Raw genomic sequence first — 19,711 nt, forward strand, 5'->3', positions numbered from 1 at the left:
TACAGCCCTGGCACTGGTTTCAAAGCCTTAAACTATCAGAGGCAGCCTTGGAGTATAATGGAAGGTACATTAGTCACAGCAACAAAAGAGAAACTTGCATTGCAGAACCTCAGGATGTCCAACCAATGACACATCTTTGAAGTATAGTCACTGTTAGAATGGAGGAAACACGGCAGCCTATTTGTAGATAACAATTTCCACAAACAGCAGTGAAATAAATAGGAGCATCTTTTAGGTGCTGATTGAGGAATAATTTTTTTCTGGGACACCAGGACAACTTCACAACATGGTATAAAATGGTACCTCTGATAGTGGAGCATTCCCTTCTAATCAAAGGGGCTGTTTAGCACAGGGCTAAATCGCTGGCTTTGAAAGCAGACCAAGACAGGCCAGCAGCACGGTTCAATTCCCGTAACAGCCTCCCCGAACAAGCGCCGGAATGTGACGACTAGGGGCTTTTCACACTAACTTCATTTGAAGCCTACTTGTGACAATAAGTGATTTTCATTTCATTTCATTTTCAAGAATGTGAACTAAACCAGTTCTGGAGTTGACAAATTAGCCAATAATAGCTCTTACTAAGATCCTGATTCTCGCCTATAATCCTGGCATAGCCTTGCTCTAGATACATGCACCATCGCCTATAGTAGAGTATATCTTAGTAAATGAACTTGTATTGTTATTACATGATAGAGATTCATTGAGTTCATGAGTGTTAACCTGCATGAGTTAAAGTTCAAAAGGATATGACATTTGACAAACTTAGCTTTTATTTTTTAATTTTGGATAGACCCGCTCACTGCTGGGAGTGTTTGAAGAAGATGCTGCTGCAATCTCAAATTATACCAACCAACTTTACAACGCAATGAAGCGGATTTACGATGCACAGGTATAGTTCCAAGTTATGACACAAGGTCATCGATTGCAGGAGATCAACAGAGAACAAAATGTGTACTCTGGAATAAGGAAAACAGTTATAACTTTACAGTCTGTAAAATTGCTCCATTTTACAATCACTATTTTCAGAGGCAAATACCTTGAACATTTTGTCCTTGCCCGATTCAAATCTATAGTTTCCTTTCTTTTCCTTTGCTTCTTTGTTGTTGTTACATCTACTAATTATCCTGCCTCATATGTGTGACACTGCAGACTACAAAATGCTTATTAAGTCCCTAAAAGAAAAGATGCTCAGTAGCAGATGAGTTTCCCGGAGTGTGATGAAGTATTTTTGCTTTGGGCACTTGCTGGCAAATGCACAAATATGATGAACTAATAATATCAGCACTACCGCATCATCAATAACTTGCATTTAGTTATGGCCTTTAAAGTAGCACAAACATCCCAAATGGCTTTACAGAGGAAAGAAATGAATGCGGAGCCAAAGGCGGAAGTATCAGGCAAGGATTCGGGCTTAGTCTGTAGCTTGGTCAAAGAGATGGGTTTTATGTAAGTTCTTAAAGGAGGTGGGATGGTGGAAAGGCAGAGTGGATTTGTGAAGGATTTCCAGAAAGCAGTTGATGAATTTACTCCATAATTCAGAACCTAGTTTTGTTCTGTGAAAAGTGATCTGATCTCTGTTTGGGTGGCAAGAACAGTTCAACAGCTGTCTGCAGCATTCCCTGAATTCAAGTGGAGGTACTAGTGCCTACTCCACATAATAAGTACTATGTGGACAAAATTTAGCAAGCTGCAATGCCAGTTAGCTGGTTTGCACTCACCATTGGTAATCAGGAGTAAGAGATTTGATTTTTTTTCTTCCTTCAGCTCGGGGAAATTGAAGCCACTTGAATTATTTTGGCTGCACAATAATCAACACCACCTTCTGAGGACAATTAAGAATGATCAATAAATACTGGCATTGCCTATCACTCACATCTTTTGCATTTTGTTCAGCCATATTATGATGTATCTTTGTCCACTGTATCTTTGGGGATATACCAGGGTAGACATATCCTTTCATCCTGACGACATCAATTCTTTACTGCAGTATTGTGCCAGACACCATTGCTGCCTTGCCAAATTTGATAGTCATGTGTGAATTCTTGACGAGGATTAGTGAGAATGGAAGTATCACAGCTAAACCAGCTCACGCAGTCGCATGATGCTCACGGTGGCATATTTTTAATTCATAACAGGGGCAGGAAAGTGAATTCTAGTGCCACTACCACAACTTCGGCTGTGATTAATTAACTTGACACTGATGATGATCTTATTAGGATCTCCTTCGGTCTGTGAGGCTCACTGAGCCACTGGAGAAATTTCTGCACTCAAAATATATACCGAAACCTTCAAGAGTGTTTCTAGTTCACCTGAACTACCCTAACTTGTACACGTTTTATTACTGAATGGACGTTCACAAGTGGATGTAATAGCTGAGGGGTGAGACGGGTGAAACCCCACGGCGGCCTGCCATTGGCTGGTGGCGGGATTTTCTGGTCCTACCATTGTCAACAGGGTTTTCCGTTGAATGCACCCTTTGCTGGCATTGACCACTTAGGCTGAATGACCTGTTTCTGTGATGACGACTTGCTCTAAAATACAATGCAAAATTTTATAGTATCATTAATGCAATTGCAACTTGTGTCAGAGTAGTACAAATGGACACAATTATACACCCTCTTTGCATCATGCGGAATCCTGAAAAGGCATTGTCTAGATTTAATTAAATGCATTTTGCAGTATATTGCTTGTGACTTTTCAAATACCAATAATATTTTAAATGTTAGGTTATCAAAAGGCAAGCCGAAGACGATTGCAATTGTCATGGAGGACCAGCAGGCTAACAAGAGATTTAAAAAATGTTAATAAAAGCTTTAAAAGTTCGTGTTGCAGTTATATTGTGGTCGGTGAAGCCTGAGCAGTGATAGAACAATTCCCTGAAGTGGTGTTGCTTTCAAAACTAACCATAAATCTCATTTGTTTAGCTGCAGATTTTGTCACACTGAAAAGCAGAAATCAGATTTGAGCTTTGCAGCAAATATTTTAGTGCAATGGTTGGCCACGTATACAGTACTTAGTTACACCCAACATCTCTGGCAGCTCCAGCATTTTGATTAACATAGCATCAGGCTCTCAATTTTCCATCTGACAAACTATCTGAATTTGTCCAGCAAAAGCCATGAACACAATTTGTTGCCAAGACTTATGGTCCTTGATGTTTTTTTAAAATAAATTTACAGTACCCAATTATTTTCTCCAATTAAGGGGCAATTTAGCATGGCTAATCCACTTAACCTGCACATTTTTGGATTGTGGGGTGAAACCCATGCAGACAGGGGGAGAATGTGCGAATTCCACACAATGATCCTTGATTTTAAATGGAAAAATGGAGGTGGAAAAAAAAACAGCTGAAACAATGCAGCTTTCTTAAACACATTGAATTTCATTGCATGTGTATAAATTGTTTTACTAGTGTTCTGAATATATTGTGAGGAAAAATCCAGATGATATCCCTTGATGGTTTCTGGGGAAGTAATTTTAAAAGTGGTGTGGTGGAATTACTACATGCAAATATGTATTCCCTGTAAAGAGAACTTGGACTGCTATGATATGAATGGAAATGCATTGTGAAAGTTATTGTTCCCTGGATTTTGAATAAGTTTGAAGCTTCGGCAGTGATTTAGTTAACACAGACAATATTCAGTGTGGCACTAATTTATACAGACTGATTTGGCTTGAGACTATATCTGTGCTGATCTCAATGAGAACAATGTTTAGGGTACTACGTTAATCTTGGCTATGGCATGATGAAATCAACCATGAGTCCCAATGAAAAACATGCATGTACATTAATCCATAGAATTAATAAATCCAGGGGCAGCACGGTGGCACAGTGGTTAGCATTGCTGCCTACGGCGCTGAGGACCTGGGTTCGAATCCCGGCCCTGGGTCACTGTCCGTGTGGAGTTTGCACGTTCTCCCCGTGTCTGCGTGGGTTTCACCCCCACAACCCAAAGATGTGTAGGGTAGGTGGATTGGCCATGCTAAATTGCCCCTTAATTGGAAAAATAATTGGGTACTCTAAATTATAAAAAAAAAAAATTAATAAATCCCCTGCAGTGCAGAAGGAGACCATGTGGGTCATCGAACCTGCACCAACTCTCTGAAAGAACACTGTACCAAGGCCCACTCCCTTGCCCTATCTAACCCCACCTAACCTGCACACACATCTTTGGATTGTAGGATGAAACCGGAGCATCCGGAGGAGATCCCTGTTGACACGTGGAGAATGTGCAAACTCGACACAGATAGTCACCCAAGGTTGGAATCGAGCCCAGGTCCCTGACGCTGTGAGACAGCAGTGTTAACCACTGTGTCACCGTGCCACCCTGTGCTGACCAGGCTAAGCCTTGGTGTTCCATATGGTGAAACAAAGCTGGTGACACTTGGATCATGGTTTTTTACTTCCGTGCATGCTGAATGAGTGGAAAGAAAAACACCGGCTGACAAGTGTATTGGGAAATTTGGTGAGGTATCAGAAAGATGCCAGTCCCTGTAAAACTATGCCCAACCAAGAGTATGATTTTTCAAGAACAGAAGGGAGAAAAGCCAGAAGCCTAATTTGACCTGAGTTTTCTCTTGCAGAATGAGTTGAGTGCAGCAACGCACCTGACCTCCAAACTACTCAAAGGATATGAGAAACAGGTAAAGATTAACTGATCAAAGCCAAAGCATCTACCATTGCAGTTACTGATGATAAAATATATACCTTTGTTTGGTTATGATTTCTAGAAAGAACATTAAAGCACAGATTTACTAGAATGATTATGTGAGTGCCATAGAATAATTATGAGAGAAAGGAGTAGGAAAGTTCCAGTGGAACAGAGAAAGGTAAAGGCAGATTTAATAGACGCTAACATTGTGAAGGCTTTTGAGAACTGCGTAGAAAAATAAATTAATTTCTCCAATCGGAAAAATCAGTGATGTGATATCATCCATTTGAAATTGAGAGTGAGGAGAGTTTTAAAAAAAATTTAGAGTACCCAATTAATTTTTTCCAATTAAGTTGCAATTTAGCATGGCCAATCCACCTACCCAGCAAACACGGGGAGAATGTACAAACTCCACACGGACAGTGACCCAGAGCCGGGATTGAACCTGGGATCTCTGGGCCGCGAGACAGCAGTGCTAACCACTGCGCCACCGTGCTGCCCGAGAGTGAGGAGAGTTTGAGAAATCTCTTTATCAAGGAACATGAAATGATTTACCACAGTAACTAGTTGAGGCAAATAAGCTTTTTTAAGGGAATTAAAAAAAAAAAAATTTAGAGTTCCCAATTTATTTTTTCCAATTAAGAGGCAATTTAGCATGGCCAAGCCACCCAGCCTGCACATCTTTGGGTTGTGGGGGCGAAACCCACGCAAACACGGGGAGAATGGACAGTAACCTAGAGCCGGGATTGAACCTGGGGCCTCAGCGCTGTGTGGCAACAGGGCTAACCCACTGCGCAACTGCTGCCCTTTTTAAGGGAAAAATTGACTAAATATTTGTAGCAGAAGATACAGGGATATATGGAAAGCATTGAGCAATGGGATTCATTTTTAGATTTTTCTAGAACAGAGTTGATGCAGTCGCAGTTGATTGAAAGGTATGCATGTACACAAACGTATACACATACCCATAAACAGACACACACCTGTAAGCTTGATGATTTTCAGGGCAATTAAGAATTACTAATTACAGTACACTCAATGACGTGCTTGGGAATGCCCAAAACTGTCACAAACTTCTAAGCATGTAGATCCACCAAATCCAGTTCTATTATGACACAGCTAAGATTTATATACTGCTTAAATTACCAGTGTAAGTGGTCATCGATAATGGAAATTTAAAATACGACAGCATGAAATGTAAAATGTTTTCCATAGATTGTTCTCTGATACATTCATTTCCTCATTAGATATACAGAGTACACTGACAGAGCTCATTATGTTGGTCCCCAGTTAATGCAGGCACCATCAGCTGGATACTTCGGGATTCTCGACTATTCCAGCACCTCTGATAGACAGATTTTAACTTTTATCTATTTTGCATTGTTGCTTGCATTGAAAAGGTTGTTGGTTGTCTCTTGTTGTTGGGAAATAATTGGGTATTCTAGGTTTAAAGTAAGCCTGGTATATTTTTGCATTTTCACATTGAAGAAATTAATTTACATAGGGACATAGAATCCATAGAATCCCTACATTGCAGAAGGAGACCATTCAGCCCATTGTGTCTGCATAGACCCTCCGAAAGAGCACTCTACCTAGTCCCATTCCCATGCCCTACCCCAGTAACTCAACACATTGATCATGTCCAATCTTCCAATCTGCACATCTTCGGACAGTGGGGGGCATTTTAGCATGGCCAGTCTGCATGTTTTTGGACTGTGTGAGGAAACTGGAGCACCCAGAGGAAACCCATACAGACACGGCGAGAACGTGCAAATTGCACAATAAGTCACCCAAGGCCGGAATTGAACCCGGATCCCTGTGAGGCAGCCTTGCTAACCACTATGCCACCAAGCCGCCGCTCCGTTAAACTAGTAAGTAAATGTGAAGCAGTTAAACTATATTCCTTTCTGTACATTAAAAAATGGTTTGCTTCAGTAGTGGATAAAACCTGTGTAAACAGACATTATCACACAGTTCTAGTTCTTACTCTAGCTTTTTCGGTCATTTTTATTACCAATAAAACCAATTGTAAATCCAAGATATGAAATGTATTCTTGTCCCATTTCAGAAACTTTAAAAAATGTTTTAACTATTGCTAAATTTTAAAGTTGTTGTGATACGGCATTCTGCTGCTACTGATGTCCCATCTCATAGATGGCTCGTTTTGAATGGCTAGATCTGTTCCAAATCTATCCTGTTTTGCACAATGGTGGTGCCAGACGACATTGGACATTGATTGAATTGAATTTAGATTTTTTTTCCCCTCCCATAAATCCAAAATTTACATCTGACATTCATTTATTTGAACTTGTAAGTTTTCATTAAAAAATCATGACGAAGAAATAGTGCATTCCATTGTCATAAGACATAATAAAATATGAACAGACGATCTGTTGGCCTGGCACCTCAGCTAGTAAGAGGCTCAGTCAGTTCTACGTTACAAATATTCAAACAACGTTGCACCTTTCTAAGCTCCTTCCGTACCTTTGCTAAAGGATCACTATTCACATGTAATCTTCATAAGAATATTTTCAGGCTATTTGAACACTGGGATCAGAAACCAGTCCAAGTTTTTTGTTGTCCAATATTTCTGCACCTAAAATGCTCAGGCTTGGTACAGCACCCCTTTCCCCCATATACGAGCAATTAACACAGCCCAGGGATCAAAATCTGTAGTCTTCCTAGTCTGCATAATGTTCACTGGATAAGCTGTCATCCATTAATTAAATCTAAATGCTCTTAGCTGGAGAATGATGCATCTAGAATGCAGGAAGGTGAGGTTATTCCGGTGAGCAGCAAACGTTGTCCTAGGTTTTGACAGTACTGCCATAACCCTGGTAGAGTGATGTGCGAAAACATTGCAGCAGTCCTCGTCTAGATAAATATTGTAGGTAATCCAACAGGGGGGGGTCAATTCTGACCATCGGAGAAACTAAGGCCAGACTCCTGTGCTTCCACAATACTAATTTCGGTTAGTAATTTAGTGTGGTTTTCATAAAGACATGAGCAAGCTCTTGGCACAGAATTTTGCAATTTGGAGGAAAACTAAAATCACACTTTTTTTTAACACTGGGTGTTTTTTTCTTAATTAAAAAACGAATATATACTTCCTAATTTTTAAAAATGTCTGTACAAATGGTTTTAATCACCATGAAGACTCCAATAATCAAGGCCTATTTTTAGAGTCCCAACCCAAACCTCCCCACAATTAACTGGGGTGTGATTTACCAGTCTCATTGCGCCTGACTTGGTGACTCAACAAGGCCGTTGAATCTTGTGAGAGGCCTCGCGTGAGATTTGTGACCTAGACACGTCTTGCGAGATTCAACAGAATCTTGGGAGACCTCGTGATCTGTATCTCCCCCTCGCTCAGTGAGATCCTGATTAGCATATTCAAGTGAGCTATTAGGCTCTTTTAAATATGTCTGCGCCGTATTCTCCAGCGCCCGGGACATAACAGCCGTGCCTGCGGTACCTCGCCACAACAGCATTGTGGTCGAGCTCTGGGCAAGGTGCCCCCTGGCACCCTGGTGCTGCTACCTGAGTGGCACTGCCTGGCCAGCAGTGCCAAGTTACTCAGGAGCCTGGTTGCCCATGCCAGGGTTCGGGACGGCTTCCCTATAAGATGTGTGGTGAGGGGAGGCCCATGGACCCCGTAAGAGGTAAACTGGGTTTAGTGGGGGGTCCGAAGGCTGCGGTGGGATGCTGAGGGAGGGGGGGTCAAAGGTTCGGGGTGGTCTTTAAAAATGGTGCCTTTAACCGCAAGTCCTTTTCCTGCAGCTAAGCTTGCCAGTGGAGGAAATGATGTAAATGCAGCCTCGATGGGGCATTCCCTGCCGAACCCCAAAAAAGGGCAAAGTGCTGTTGAAAAGCGGGGTTTTTCTTGGTGCTGCAGGGAGTCTATTTTTGCCCGTTGAATTGTGGCCATGAAATTTTACTAAATGGAATTCCATTCATGCAGTAAAGGTCCCTCCATTTGTGCACATCAAAGCTGTTTATTATTTCAATGATCATGAAATGCAGAATTTTGCTGTGAGGACATTAGGTGACTTAAATAGGAATGGTTTTATAGTGTAGCCCACGAGATTTAAATAGTCAGCTGCTGCTCACAATCCAAATGTGAATAATAACTAGTTGGACAGGATAATTAAAACAATTTAATGAGGGAAATTGAAATGAAATATAGTGAAGAAAATTTTGCTCCTTTTCACCAAGGTGCACATATTCTCTGTGCAACAAATAAATAACTTTTTTCTTTTTGTTTTTTAACAGCGTTTTCCCCTCCGTGGTGATGATGAGGTCATGACCTCCACTCTGCAGCAGTTTGCTCAAGTAATAGATGAAGTAAGTATTATCTTAATTTGTTTCTGTCAAGGCTCAAATACCTTGAGCCTTCATTACTTTAATCCAAGTCATGTTAACAGGTTAGAAGTAAAACAGCTCTTAATCTGATGTTTTTTCTTAATTTGCTGACAATAATTTTCATTTTCTATGAAGAAATATTGCTCTCCAATTTCACAGCTGCAGCTAAAGATTTGGAAAGAGAGAAACCCGTCATACTTTGACATTCTAAAGGGGTAACGCATCACCCCGGTTTGAATATTTGTGACGTGGATCTGACCTAGCCTCTTACTAGCTGAGGTGGAGTTACCAAGCCAACAGATTGTTCATGTTTTAATATGTCCGGGGACAATGGGATGCACTATTTATATGACATGATTTTTAAAATTAAAAAAGTGAAAGGTCAATTAATAAATTTACCAGACCTAGATATCAATTTCCAAATGCCTATTGGCATGCTCTATCAGCACCGCTACTGTGGTAAGTTAGGTAGGTTTAGAACGGATCGAGCAGCTCCAAATTAGGCACCTATGAGGCACTGTGGGCTACCGGCAGCAGCAGAATTCTATTTTGTCATAATCTGTAACCTAAAGACCCATCGAACCTGGGTCCTCAGCGCCTTGAGGCAGCAGTGCTAACCACTGCGCCACCGTGCCGCCCTCATACAGCCGTTCATTGTCAGAGTCAAACCCTGTAACACTCTTCCTCTGCCTTTGTGCGTATCTGCACCTCATGGACTGCAATGGTTCAAAAACTGGCTCGCCATCACCCTCCTGAAGGAAATTTAGGATGAACATTAAATACTGCCCTAGCTAGCAATGCCCACATTCCAGAGCGAATTAAACATAAAATCCAATTGACTATTGAGTTTTAAAAATGCATTGGATTCAAACAGGAGAATTTTTACTTTGGTGTAGTCATGAAAAAGTTGGAACAACAGGGATGAGTGTTCATAGTGCTGTTGCATTTTTATCCCCATATGGAATGATCCAACACTTATTTTGTTTCTTTCCCTTCTTACTGCCAATTTTCTACTCTCCTTTTAGTTCCACAGATTCTGGGCATTGTGCAGTGTTTCAGGTCAGTGGTCATTCTAAATGTTTGATCCGTAGATTGTGTCAGCTTGCTTTGTGGCTCTAAGGAGCAGCATAGCTCACTTCAATCTTGTTTTCACCTGATGTCCTTACAACCACATTCTGGACGAATCTGTTTTTGGAGAGCAGTAATAGAAGCTTTATCAGTTGTTGTCTTCGCTAATTTGAGGCAGATTATAATATTCTGCTGCTACTCCAGATGATAACCAGCTAATTTAGTGCAGACCAGTGATTGAACAGATCTGTGTGCCTCAGCTAGTACTTGAATAAAGTCAGTAAACCATTGAGTGGTCCAACATTTAAAAGTTAAGTTGACTCCTGGTGCTGAAAAAAGGTCCGTCAATATGGAATTTTATACCGAAACCTAAATTTGAAAGACTTCAGATTTTTGTATATTTTTCTAGAGAATGAAATGTACTGTTGTCTTCTAGCTCAGTTCCTGCCATGCTGTACTTTCAACACAATTAGCTGATGCTATGATGTTCTCCATTACACAGTTTAAGGAAAAGGATTTAAAAGGTATGAAAGTTGATCGTTTCCTCTCCTTTTGTAGTTATGTTTAAAAACAAATGCCAACTTGCAAATGTTTAAAAGTAGCATATATTTCTGTCCACTGGGTGTATACTATTTTAGATTATCAAATGTGCATTCAGATGAAAGAGCAAAGTGTAGAAAAATCAGGACAAAAAGGGCAGAACAAATGCATTTATATCAAGTCTTTCATATTTTTTAAAGAAGCCCAAAAAAGTCAGTTATTTTTGTGTGTACTATTAAGTGGGAAAACATGCAGGCCAATTTTCACACAGCAATGTCAGCAAACAACAATTGGATGAATAACCTTGTTAATCTTGTGTACTGAAATTCATTGAGGGATATATCTTGGCAAGACAGAGACCCAGCAGGGAGTTGAGGCCTAGTTTAACATCTCCAAAAGATGACACCTCCTATAATACTGCAGTCTCTCATAGCTGCACTCATCATGATCATGCTTTAGAATGGAGGACGACACGGTGGCACAGTGGTTAGCACTGATGCCTTACGGCGCCAAGGACCCAGGTTCGATCCCGGCCCCGGTTCACTGTCCGTGTGGAGTTTGCACATTCTCCCTGTGTTTGCGTGAGTTTCACCCCACAACCCAAAGATGCGATTGGCCAAGCTAAATTGCCCCTTAATTGGAAAATTTAAAAAAATGTTTTAGAATGGTGCTTGAACATACTACCTTCCAATTGAAAAGTGAGTGCTACTGTAAAACTGCTACTGATTATTATTAAATGTGAATTGAATAAAATACATTAAATCATGACCAATTTCCTTTTACTAATAACATTTTTGTTTATTTTCAGAAATGCTAACCCTAAGTGAAGTCTTTGCTATAGCGAGTAACGGTGAGCGTCATTTCATTTATCAAAATGTCAGTTAAAAAATGAGTAATGCTTTTTGTATTCAACTTCAACATTACAGACTTCAGGATAAAGGTCTGACCAAATTTCAGAATGCCCATTAATATGACAAATTTCCTGCATCAATTGCCTTTTTAATAATCTGTGTAAGGCCAACTTTTATGATAATTTGAGCCAAATATATAAATAGTTTTGCACTGTATCAATCATAACCATTAGACTATTCAACTTCAATTCAATGATAGCTGTTCAAAACTTCTTGATTAGAGCCCGTTAATTGGTGTATATTTTCTTCACAGAATTTCAATATAATTTACATCACACACTGATGGAAATTTTGATAATTATTGGGAATAATAAGAGACTTGTTACAGAACCATTTTAATTGAACATAATAATGTAACTGAAGGCCTTGAACTGCTCTGTATTGAATTCCATGGGGTTTGAGAGACAATGGCTCCTGAAACACACACCAATGATATCTCTCAAGTAAGCTGTCTGGCAGTGCTAAATCGGTAGCTGGAAAGATTCAGTGAAACAGGTTTTTAAACCCTGAGCGAACCTATTACATTTACTTTGCCATTGAAACAGGGTGTATTAGATTTGTATGTTTGGAGGAGGTGGTGTCAGCTCTACTGAATGTGGTGTATATAAGTTATTTTGATTCTGCCTTCTAATATTCAACAATCGTGATTACCCAGAAACTAAGAATGAAAACTGACTTTTTGCCATTGTGTAGATTTTACAATGGGTTAGGGAAAATAGAACAGGAAATGCTGGGTTTTATGTGGAATGATGAAGTAAGTTTGGTGCAATGTCACATAATGCTAACATTGCTGATATGGGTGCCATTATAGGTATTTATGTAACTAAATAGCTTCTGTTGTCATTATTAATTGAAACCTGAATATGAAATCGAATGAGACTTTTAAGCTTTTGTTTCTTTGTTTACGTCCTTCTATTGCATTATGTGTACATATGTCTGTATACATATGAAACCAAAATATCTTGATCTATTTGTCTGTTCCATAGATCACGACATGGCTATTAGCAAATACAGCAGACTATCCAAGCGGAAGGAAAATGATAAGGTTTGAGCACTAGGTTTAGTTTGCCATTTATTACACAAGTATATTTCTCCCTCAGTGACATAATTTTGTGTCTGCTTTTACAGATTCTTAAAATAACTAACTGGAAAAGATTGTTATATTTGATCATACCAAAATATTGTAATGTACCCATAGGATTTTAAAGAACTCCACTCAGTTAATGCAATTCAATTTGTTTCTTGTCAATGTTAAAAGTTAAAAAAATGTATTTAGACGTTTTGAAAAAATATTTTTTTCTGAACAGATAAAACTAGAGGCAACTGAAGATCTGTACACATCAAGAAAGAAGCAGCACCAGACCATGATGCACTATTTTTGTGCATTGAACACATTACAGTACAAGAAAAAGATTGCACTGCTAGAACCTCTCCTAGGCTATATGCAAGCACAGGTCTGTTGATATCGCACACATCGAGAATATCATGAAATTAAAACAATTCTTTTCATACTTGCTCTATTTATGTTGCTAACTTTCCAAATGAATCCCCAATACTGTGGTTTCAGTTAATGCAGTCAAGGAGAGAGTCATCGCAGGGGATCTTTGGTTTCAAACTCCTGGTACTCTTTTTTCCCAGCAGCACTGTGGGTTTACCTGCTTCAGATGGACTGCGGTGGCTCACCACCACTACCTAGGGCACATGGGGATGGACAACACATGCTGACCTTGCCTGTCCGATGAAAGAATACAAGAAAGATGGACAAAACAGTCAGTTTTGGAATCTAGTGTCAGAATTCTGGTCAGGTATAGCATTAGATGGAAGAATAAGCTCCTCTATACTGAACTAACAGCGGGTGAAGTTCTCAGTTTGGGAGACTTATGTTTTGACGCTGGGACTGAATTGCGTGCATGTCGCATTCCCTTTCGGGGAGCAATTTAGGAATAGCTAATGGGCCTGCACTCCGCTGGTGCACATTCCGAGCAATTTCGGCACAACGGGTGTTCCAACCGCTGGGGCCGGAGCTAGCGCCAAACAGCCTGGCAACTGGAGCTGTTTTTAAATGCTCCACGTACTACACACTCACTGCAACCACCAAGATGGCTTAAAAAAGACCTGCTCCCCGAGATTGGGAGTCCAAGGTGGACCCACAGCTCCATGCCAGTGATGAACGGAGGGACACCCTCTTCCACAGGCTGGGCTGCAGACTCAAGCCTGCCCTCCTGAACACTGCCTGGGAGTTGGTGGCAGAGGCACCAGTCTCACCAGGAGGAGACCTCTGGTGAACCAAAGGGGTGAGGGTCCAGTGAGTCCCCTGCCCAGGGAGAGTTTCTCTGATTAGGGTGAGCTCTGCTGATCCCGGGCTACCTCTGCAATGGGAAACCGCCTCTAAGGAGTGTTGGGCTCATGATTGAGCTTGACCTTTGGCCCTTGATGAAATAGCTGGGAGAGGGGCGGCCTGGGTGGACTCCCAAATCATCAGAAGCGTTCTGAGCATTTAAAGGACACAGACAGCACTCATCAGTGAGCGGCCAGGAACCGCTAAAGGGGTGCACTTAAAAGTCTGACTGGGGGCGGCACGTGGCGCAGTGGTTAGCACTGGGATTGCGGTGCTGAGGACCCGGGTTCAAATCCCAGTCCTAGGTCATTGTGTGGAGTTTGCACATTCTCCCCGTGTCTGCGTGCGTTTCACCCCCACAACCTGTACTGTACTGTGTGCTGTACTGTTCTATGTTCTATGTAACCCAGAGATGTGCAAGTTAGGTGGATTGGCCACGCTAAAATTGCCCCTTAATTGGAAAAAAAAATAACTGGGTACTCTAAATTAAAAAAAAAAGACAGACTGCAGCAATAGTGGTCTGAGTCAGGCCAGCCCGATCCCAAGGGGTTGCCCCAAGTACAAGGACTTGGCACCAAGTCACTATGCGTGTGCAGCCATCCCCCAGTTTTCAACATTTTTTGAGGATTTTTTTTTTGCCTCCCAATCCCCCTCTGCAGTCGTGGCGCCCAGTCCATGTTTGTCAATACTTGTAGTAATTCACGCCCGCGAGACTTCGATCTGAGAGGAGCGAAGCATCGCGGAAGAGTGGAGCATACCGTGTTCAACCCGCTAATCAAATTTTAAAAGTGCAAATGCCGATTTTTGCATGCCGTGCGAGGTGCAAACCCCGTTATCGCCACCAGCAAGGGACTGGAGCATGGCACCCAAATTGGTGCCGGACGCATACCTCCGTTTTGGCTTGATGCCCAATTACAGTTTTCGTTTGCGGTGTCGCGGGGCGGAGAATTTCACCCAGTATTCCTTATTTGCTGACTCACGAAGACTCATCACTGCACCTTGTTAATTGACCCAAATTGCTAATTTTACTGCAACAATCATGGCTGGATTTAGCTTTTGGATTGTATACAACAGGGCAGCGGCGTGCAGAGGGGGGGGGGGGGGGGGGGGGGGGGGTGACGGTGCGTTGGCCCCGGGAATCCATTGGATGGGGGCATCAGCAGATCTTCCTCAAGGCTCCCCTTCCTCCCGTTCGCTTCTACCCGCAGCGTGTGGGGAGGGAAGCGTTCAGTACGCAGGGAAGAGATCCTTTGGGTCTCTCTCTGCCTGTGTTCTGTGTGAAGGCGATCCACACAAGATTGAATCTTCCGCTGTGGGCTGAGAGAGATGGAAGAATGAATTGCAGTTGGAGCAATGCTTTTGTGTATGTGTATGTATGTCTGTGTGTGGATGATGATAAGTTCTCCTCACATCACATCATTCACGAGTTGTGATTCTTTTTAAACTGTGCTAATTGTTGCCTGACAGCCTAGAATTCTGCCGCACGACTCCCAGTGACTCCAGAGAAGCCAATCCCACTGTGCGCAGATAGGTGACATAAACCACTGACAGGTTGAAATCACACCGAATCGTCCATTGAGCCCGAATTTCTCTTAGAAATATAACATATCCACCTGATTCCATCTCGCCCTTCAGAATTCCGATCGGAATTGCCAGGAAAAAGAGCATGTTTATTGGATGTTTCGATTAATTTGTGATAATCGAACAGAAAAATCAATTATGTTCTGATTATAGCAAAAGTATTCTGCATTCTACTTGGTTCATATCTTCATTAATTAGCATCTCCTATCAAATTAATGGAGAGAGATGGTGGGGCTGTTTAATTTTGTCCAATTGCTCTACAGCATAATTTACTTTTTGCACATTATAAAGTAGGACTTTTAATACGAAAAGAATCCAAGGCTGTTGCAGTGGCATGGTCTGTCAGTTATTTATCACCACAATGTCATAACAAGCCAATGTTCAGGATGGCTCCCTCTGCATTTAGCACATCAAAATGGATTGTTTGATACGATTAATTATTTACAGCATTTAAGTCGGCCTAGCAACAGGAAATGTGGAAATATTAAAAGAGCATTTGAATATGTTTGATGATCATATTCAAAAGCACCCCCCCCCCCCCCCCCCCCACCCCCCAGGCCCGCAAGTTTCTCCTTCCTGCAGTTTCCAGCTGGAGATGTCTTTGAGTTTGTCCACACCAGGACCGTGAAGCCACAGCCACAGGTCATGTATCCCTCCCCAATTATTTTGCTCCCAATATACAATCAACGTGAAACAAATAATGGGTGACGGTCACAGGATGGCAGAAGACTGACATCCACTAATGAAAAATAAAAGTTGCACTCGGTACTTGTTGGAATTGTTTGGCATGTCGCTGCTTGTTCCCGGCCTTTCAATTTCCATTTTCCATTTGCAAGTCATGAAGAGCTAGACGGGGAAGAGTTTGTAATCCACCATCCCTCCATTTAATTTCCTGTCAGCCTAATCAGGTTGCTTTCACCCACAGCTGCCTTGGTGGTTTGCTTTGCGATGTTTCTGGAAGAGTGGGGAGGGAGGAGATTAATCACTGCAAACAAATATCTTCACTTTCATCACTGGTTTTCTTCTATACAGACAGAGAGAAAAGGGGGCCGGGCTTCGAGCATTTTATTGCTTCTTAATATGGGGTTAGGTTTTAATAAAAGTTAAACGGTCTCTGACCAAATTGATTTTGTGCAGTTATCCATGTCACAAGGAAACACGTTTGCCGGTGTAACTGCCTGAAGGATTTTGCTGTCCCTTGGCCCCAGTGAGAGCGTTGTGAAATGCATTCAAAAGTGTGGCATCGGAGGAACTATAATGACACAATGCAAGACTGACCTTGCTTTAAGACGAGTGCTATTGCCATGCACATAAAGTGGGGGGGGGGAGGTGTTGGTGCTACTTGAGTCTTTGGGGCATACAATCAAGATTTGCCCCGGGCATCACCAGACCTCTGCACGCCACTGCAACAGGGGTGCTTGACTTCTTTTGTACAACCCAACATTAGCAATAAAAGGAAACTTTCCTCCATTAGTCAGCATAGATTTGAATGAGGATGAAAGGGCAGTATAAAGTTCTTGTTTCAACATCCTAATACTGCAATAAGACAGGATCAGACAAATCTGCAACTGGACGGGTTTCATTAGATGTACTAATAATAATTGGTTTATTTCAGATAAACTTTTTTAAGATGGGTTCTGAACACATGACACAACAGTTGGAAGAATTTTTGACAAATATTGGTGCCAGTGTACAAGGGTAAGTAATAATTGGCCTTTGCAACTGCTCTGGTTACAAATTACATTCCCTCTCTAACTTAATCAATCATAATATTTTTTATGTCCCTTCCATCTGACTAATACAAGCTTTTATTTGAGTTACTTAAAAGGGGATTATAGTATTTGCAGTAAGAAAATTAGATTGGCAGAACTCCCTGCTGGTTAATATGTTAATATGAGAGTAAGTGAGCAATATAGAAAGCTCTTTTTGTGCATTGAGATCGTGAGCTGAGTTTGGGAACAGATTTGGCTTTCCTCCTTGATTATTGCCATTGATCTGTTTGTGGGTTGGGATAGACTATGATTACCTCGACTGTCAAAAACCCCATCAAAGTTCATGCATGAATAGTCATTTGGTGCATTCCAGAGGGCAATTGGCACCCTTAGAACCATTTACTCACTAACAAGGAGCAGTGAAAGAAGAAAATAAAAGATTTTTCTTTAATTGCAGTTAAAACAAAGTGCTGAAAAACTCAGTAGGTCTGGCAGCATCTGTGGAGAGAGGAATAGAGTTAATGTTTCAAATCCAATCTGTCTCCTCTTTGGAACTGATTTTGCCCTTTTTATTGTGTCTGGATGAAGTAACTGCATCCACAGCTTTGTGATGATTGCATGATTTAGATCAGTGCTTTTCAAACTTTATTCTTGGGACCCATTTTTACTATCCAGTGACCTTTGGGAACCATGCCAGCCGACGTTTTCGCTTACCTTTTTATAGAAATTTAGAGTACCCAATTAATTTTTCCAATGAAGGGGCAAATTAGCATGGCCAATCCACCTACCATGCACATATTTGGGTTGTGGGGGCGAAATCCACGCAAACACAGGGAGAATGTGCAAACTGCACATGGACAGTGACCCAGAGCTGGGATCGAACCTGGGACCGTGGCGCTGTGAGGCAGCAGTGCTAATCATTGCGCCACTGTGCTGCCCACTTTGCTTACCTTTAATGCAACAGGTGAGCCTGCTTGGTCCTTGCGACGTGACTTGCTTTGACATTCAATGTTACATTTCTGCTAAGAACTTAAGCTGTTGATTTATGTTCTCGCTGCACCCTATGGAAAAAGATAGAGGTTTGTTCTTGAACTCGCCATGCTAATTCTTCAAATACCTTTGAAGTTTTGAGAGTTTAAAACTTTCATTTGCTAGTACTTCCCTGCATATAACACTTTGTATCCTCATTTGCATTGACACAATTAACAAAGCCATACCTCAAGAAATCATCTTTATACTGCTTTATTCATGTTTTCAGTTTCTTCTTGGTAAGCTGTTCACCAGAGGCTCTCAACCTCTGTATGCAGCTCACAGTAGCACTGCTTTGTCCTGCCGTTGACTCTCCTTGGCTTCTCTCTCAGGCAGATTCAGTTGTGAGATTATGGCCTGTTTGTGCCTCTGGCGCTCTCGTCCTTATAACAAGAAGATTTTTAAGTGGTGGAGGTTTTCAAAAAATATATATAGACAGAAACACAACCCCAAAACAGCCAACATGGCTGAAAATTACCAGCACAACAAAAAAATGCCCCTCCGACCTGCCACACCCCCCTTGCCCAACTCCCCTTTTAACACCCTCCCCCCAACTGCTGACAGGTTAATTTTTCCCAAAGAAGTCGATAAACAGCTGCCACTTCTGGGCAGATCCTTCCACCGAGCCCCTCAGGGCAAACTTTATTTTCTCTAGCCTGCCAGGTCACTCGCTGACACCTCTGACTTCGGGGAGCCCAGGTCCCTCCGTTCTAACAAGTCTCCGGGCTACCAGAGAGGCAAAAGCCCAGACTCTCTCGCCCTGGACTCCCGGGTCTTCTGACATACCACAAATCGCCACCTTTGGAGTCGGGACCACCTTCAACCTCTGACATAACGTCGGTATACCCCAAGCTTTGGACACGCCCAGAACATGTGGACATGGTTCACGGGCCCACCCGCGCACCACCCACATCTATCCTCCACCACTTTTTTAAAAAAAAACCTGCTCATCCGGGCCACAGTCTTATGTGCCTTGTGGACCACCTTAAACAGAATAAGGTTAAGCCTAGCGCACAACGAGGATGCATTAACTCTCCTCAGGGCATCCTCCTGCAGCCTAGCCTCCAACTCACTACCCAACTCTTCTTCCCACTTAGTTTCACCTCCCCTATTGGGGCTCCCTCCCAGTCCATCAGCTCTTTATAAATTTCCGACACCTTCCCCTCTCCTACCCCTGTTCTTGACACAACCTTATCTTTTCGCCCCTGGGGCAGCAGGTGCGGAAAGATCAATACTTAGAACATAGAACATAGAACAGTACAGCACAGAACAGGCCCTTCGGCCCTCAATGTTGTGCCGAGCCATGATCACCCTACTCAAACCCACGTATCCACCCTGTACCCGTAACACAACAACCCCCCCCTTAACCTTACTTTTATTAGGACACTACGGGCAATTTAGCATGGCCAATCCACCTAACCTGCACATCTTTGGACGGTGGGAGGAAACCGGAGCACCCGGAGGAAACCCACGCACACAGGGGGAGGACGTGCAGACTCCACACAGACAGTGACCCAG

At 42.1% G+C, this 19,711-nt stretch overlaps 1 protein-coding gene across 4 annotated transcripts in view; it reads left to right on the top strand.

Moving 5' to 3' along the window:
• The window catches only part of appl1 (adaptor protein, phosphotyrosine interaction, PH domain and leucine zipper containing 1), a 96,407-nt gene that overhangs the window by 17,228 nt on the left and 59,468 nt on the right, over window positions 1-19,711 (top strand). For 3 of the 4 annotated variants that reach the window (XM_038812823.1, XM_038812825.1, XM_038812824.1), the window contains 8 exons: window positions 791-889; window positions 4,585-4,644; window positions 8,925-8,996; window positions 10,519-10,606; window positions 11,431-11,472; window positions 12,520-12,578; window positions 12,841-12,987; window positions 17,068-17,150. In XM_038812823.1, the coding sequence (XP_038668751.1) occupies window positions 791-889; window positions 4,585-4,644; window positions 8,925-8,996; window positions 10,519-10,606; window positions 11,431-11,472; window positions 12,520-12,578; window positions 12,841-12,987; window positions 17,068-17,150 (650 nt within the window). Of the gene's footprint in view, window positions 1-790; window positions 890-4,584; window positions 4,645-8,924; window positions 8,997-10,039; window positions 10,074-10,518; window positions 10,607-11,430; window positions 11,473-12,519; window positions 12,579-12,840; window positions 12,988-17,067; window positions 17,151-19,711 lie in introns of those variants that run through there. The other variant, XM_038812826.1, reaches the window with a different exon arrangement.

The sequence above is a fragment of the Scyliorhinus canicula genome, chromosome 11 (genome assembly GCF_902713615.1).
Source record: "Scyliorhinus canicula chromosome 11, sScyCan1.1, whole genome shotgun sequence".
Lineage (NCBI taxonomy): Eukaryota > Metazoa > Chordata > Chondrichthyes > Carcharhiniformes > Scyliorhinidae > Scyliorhinus > Scyliorhinus canicula.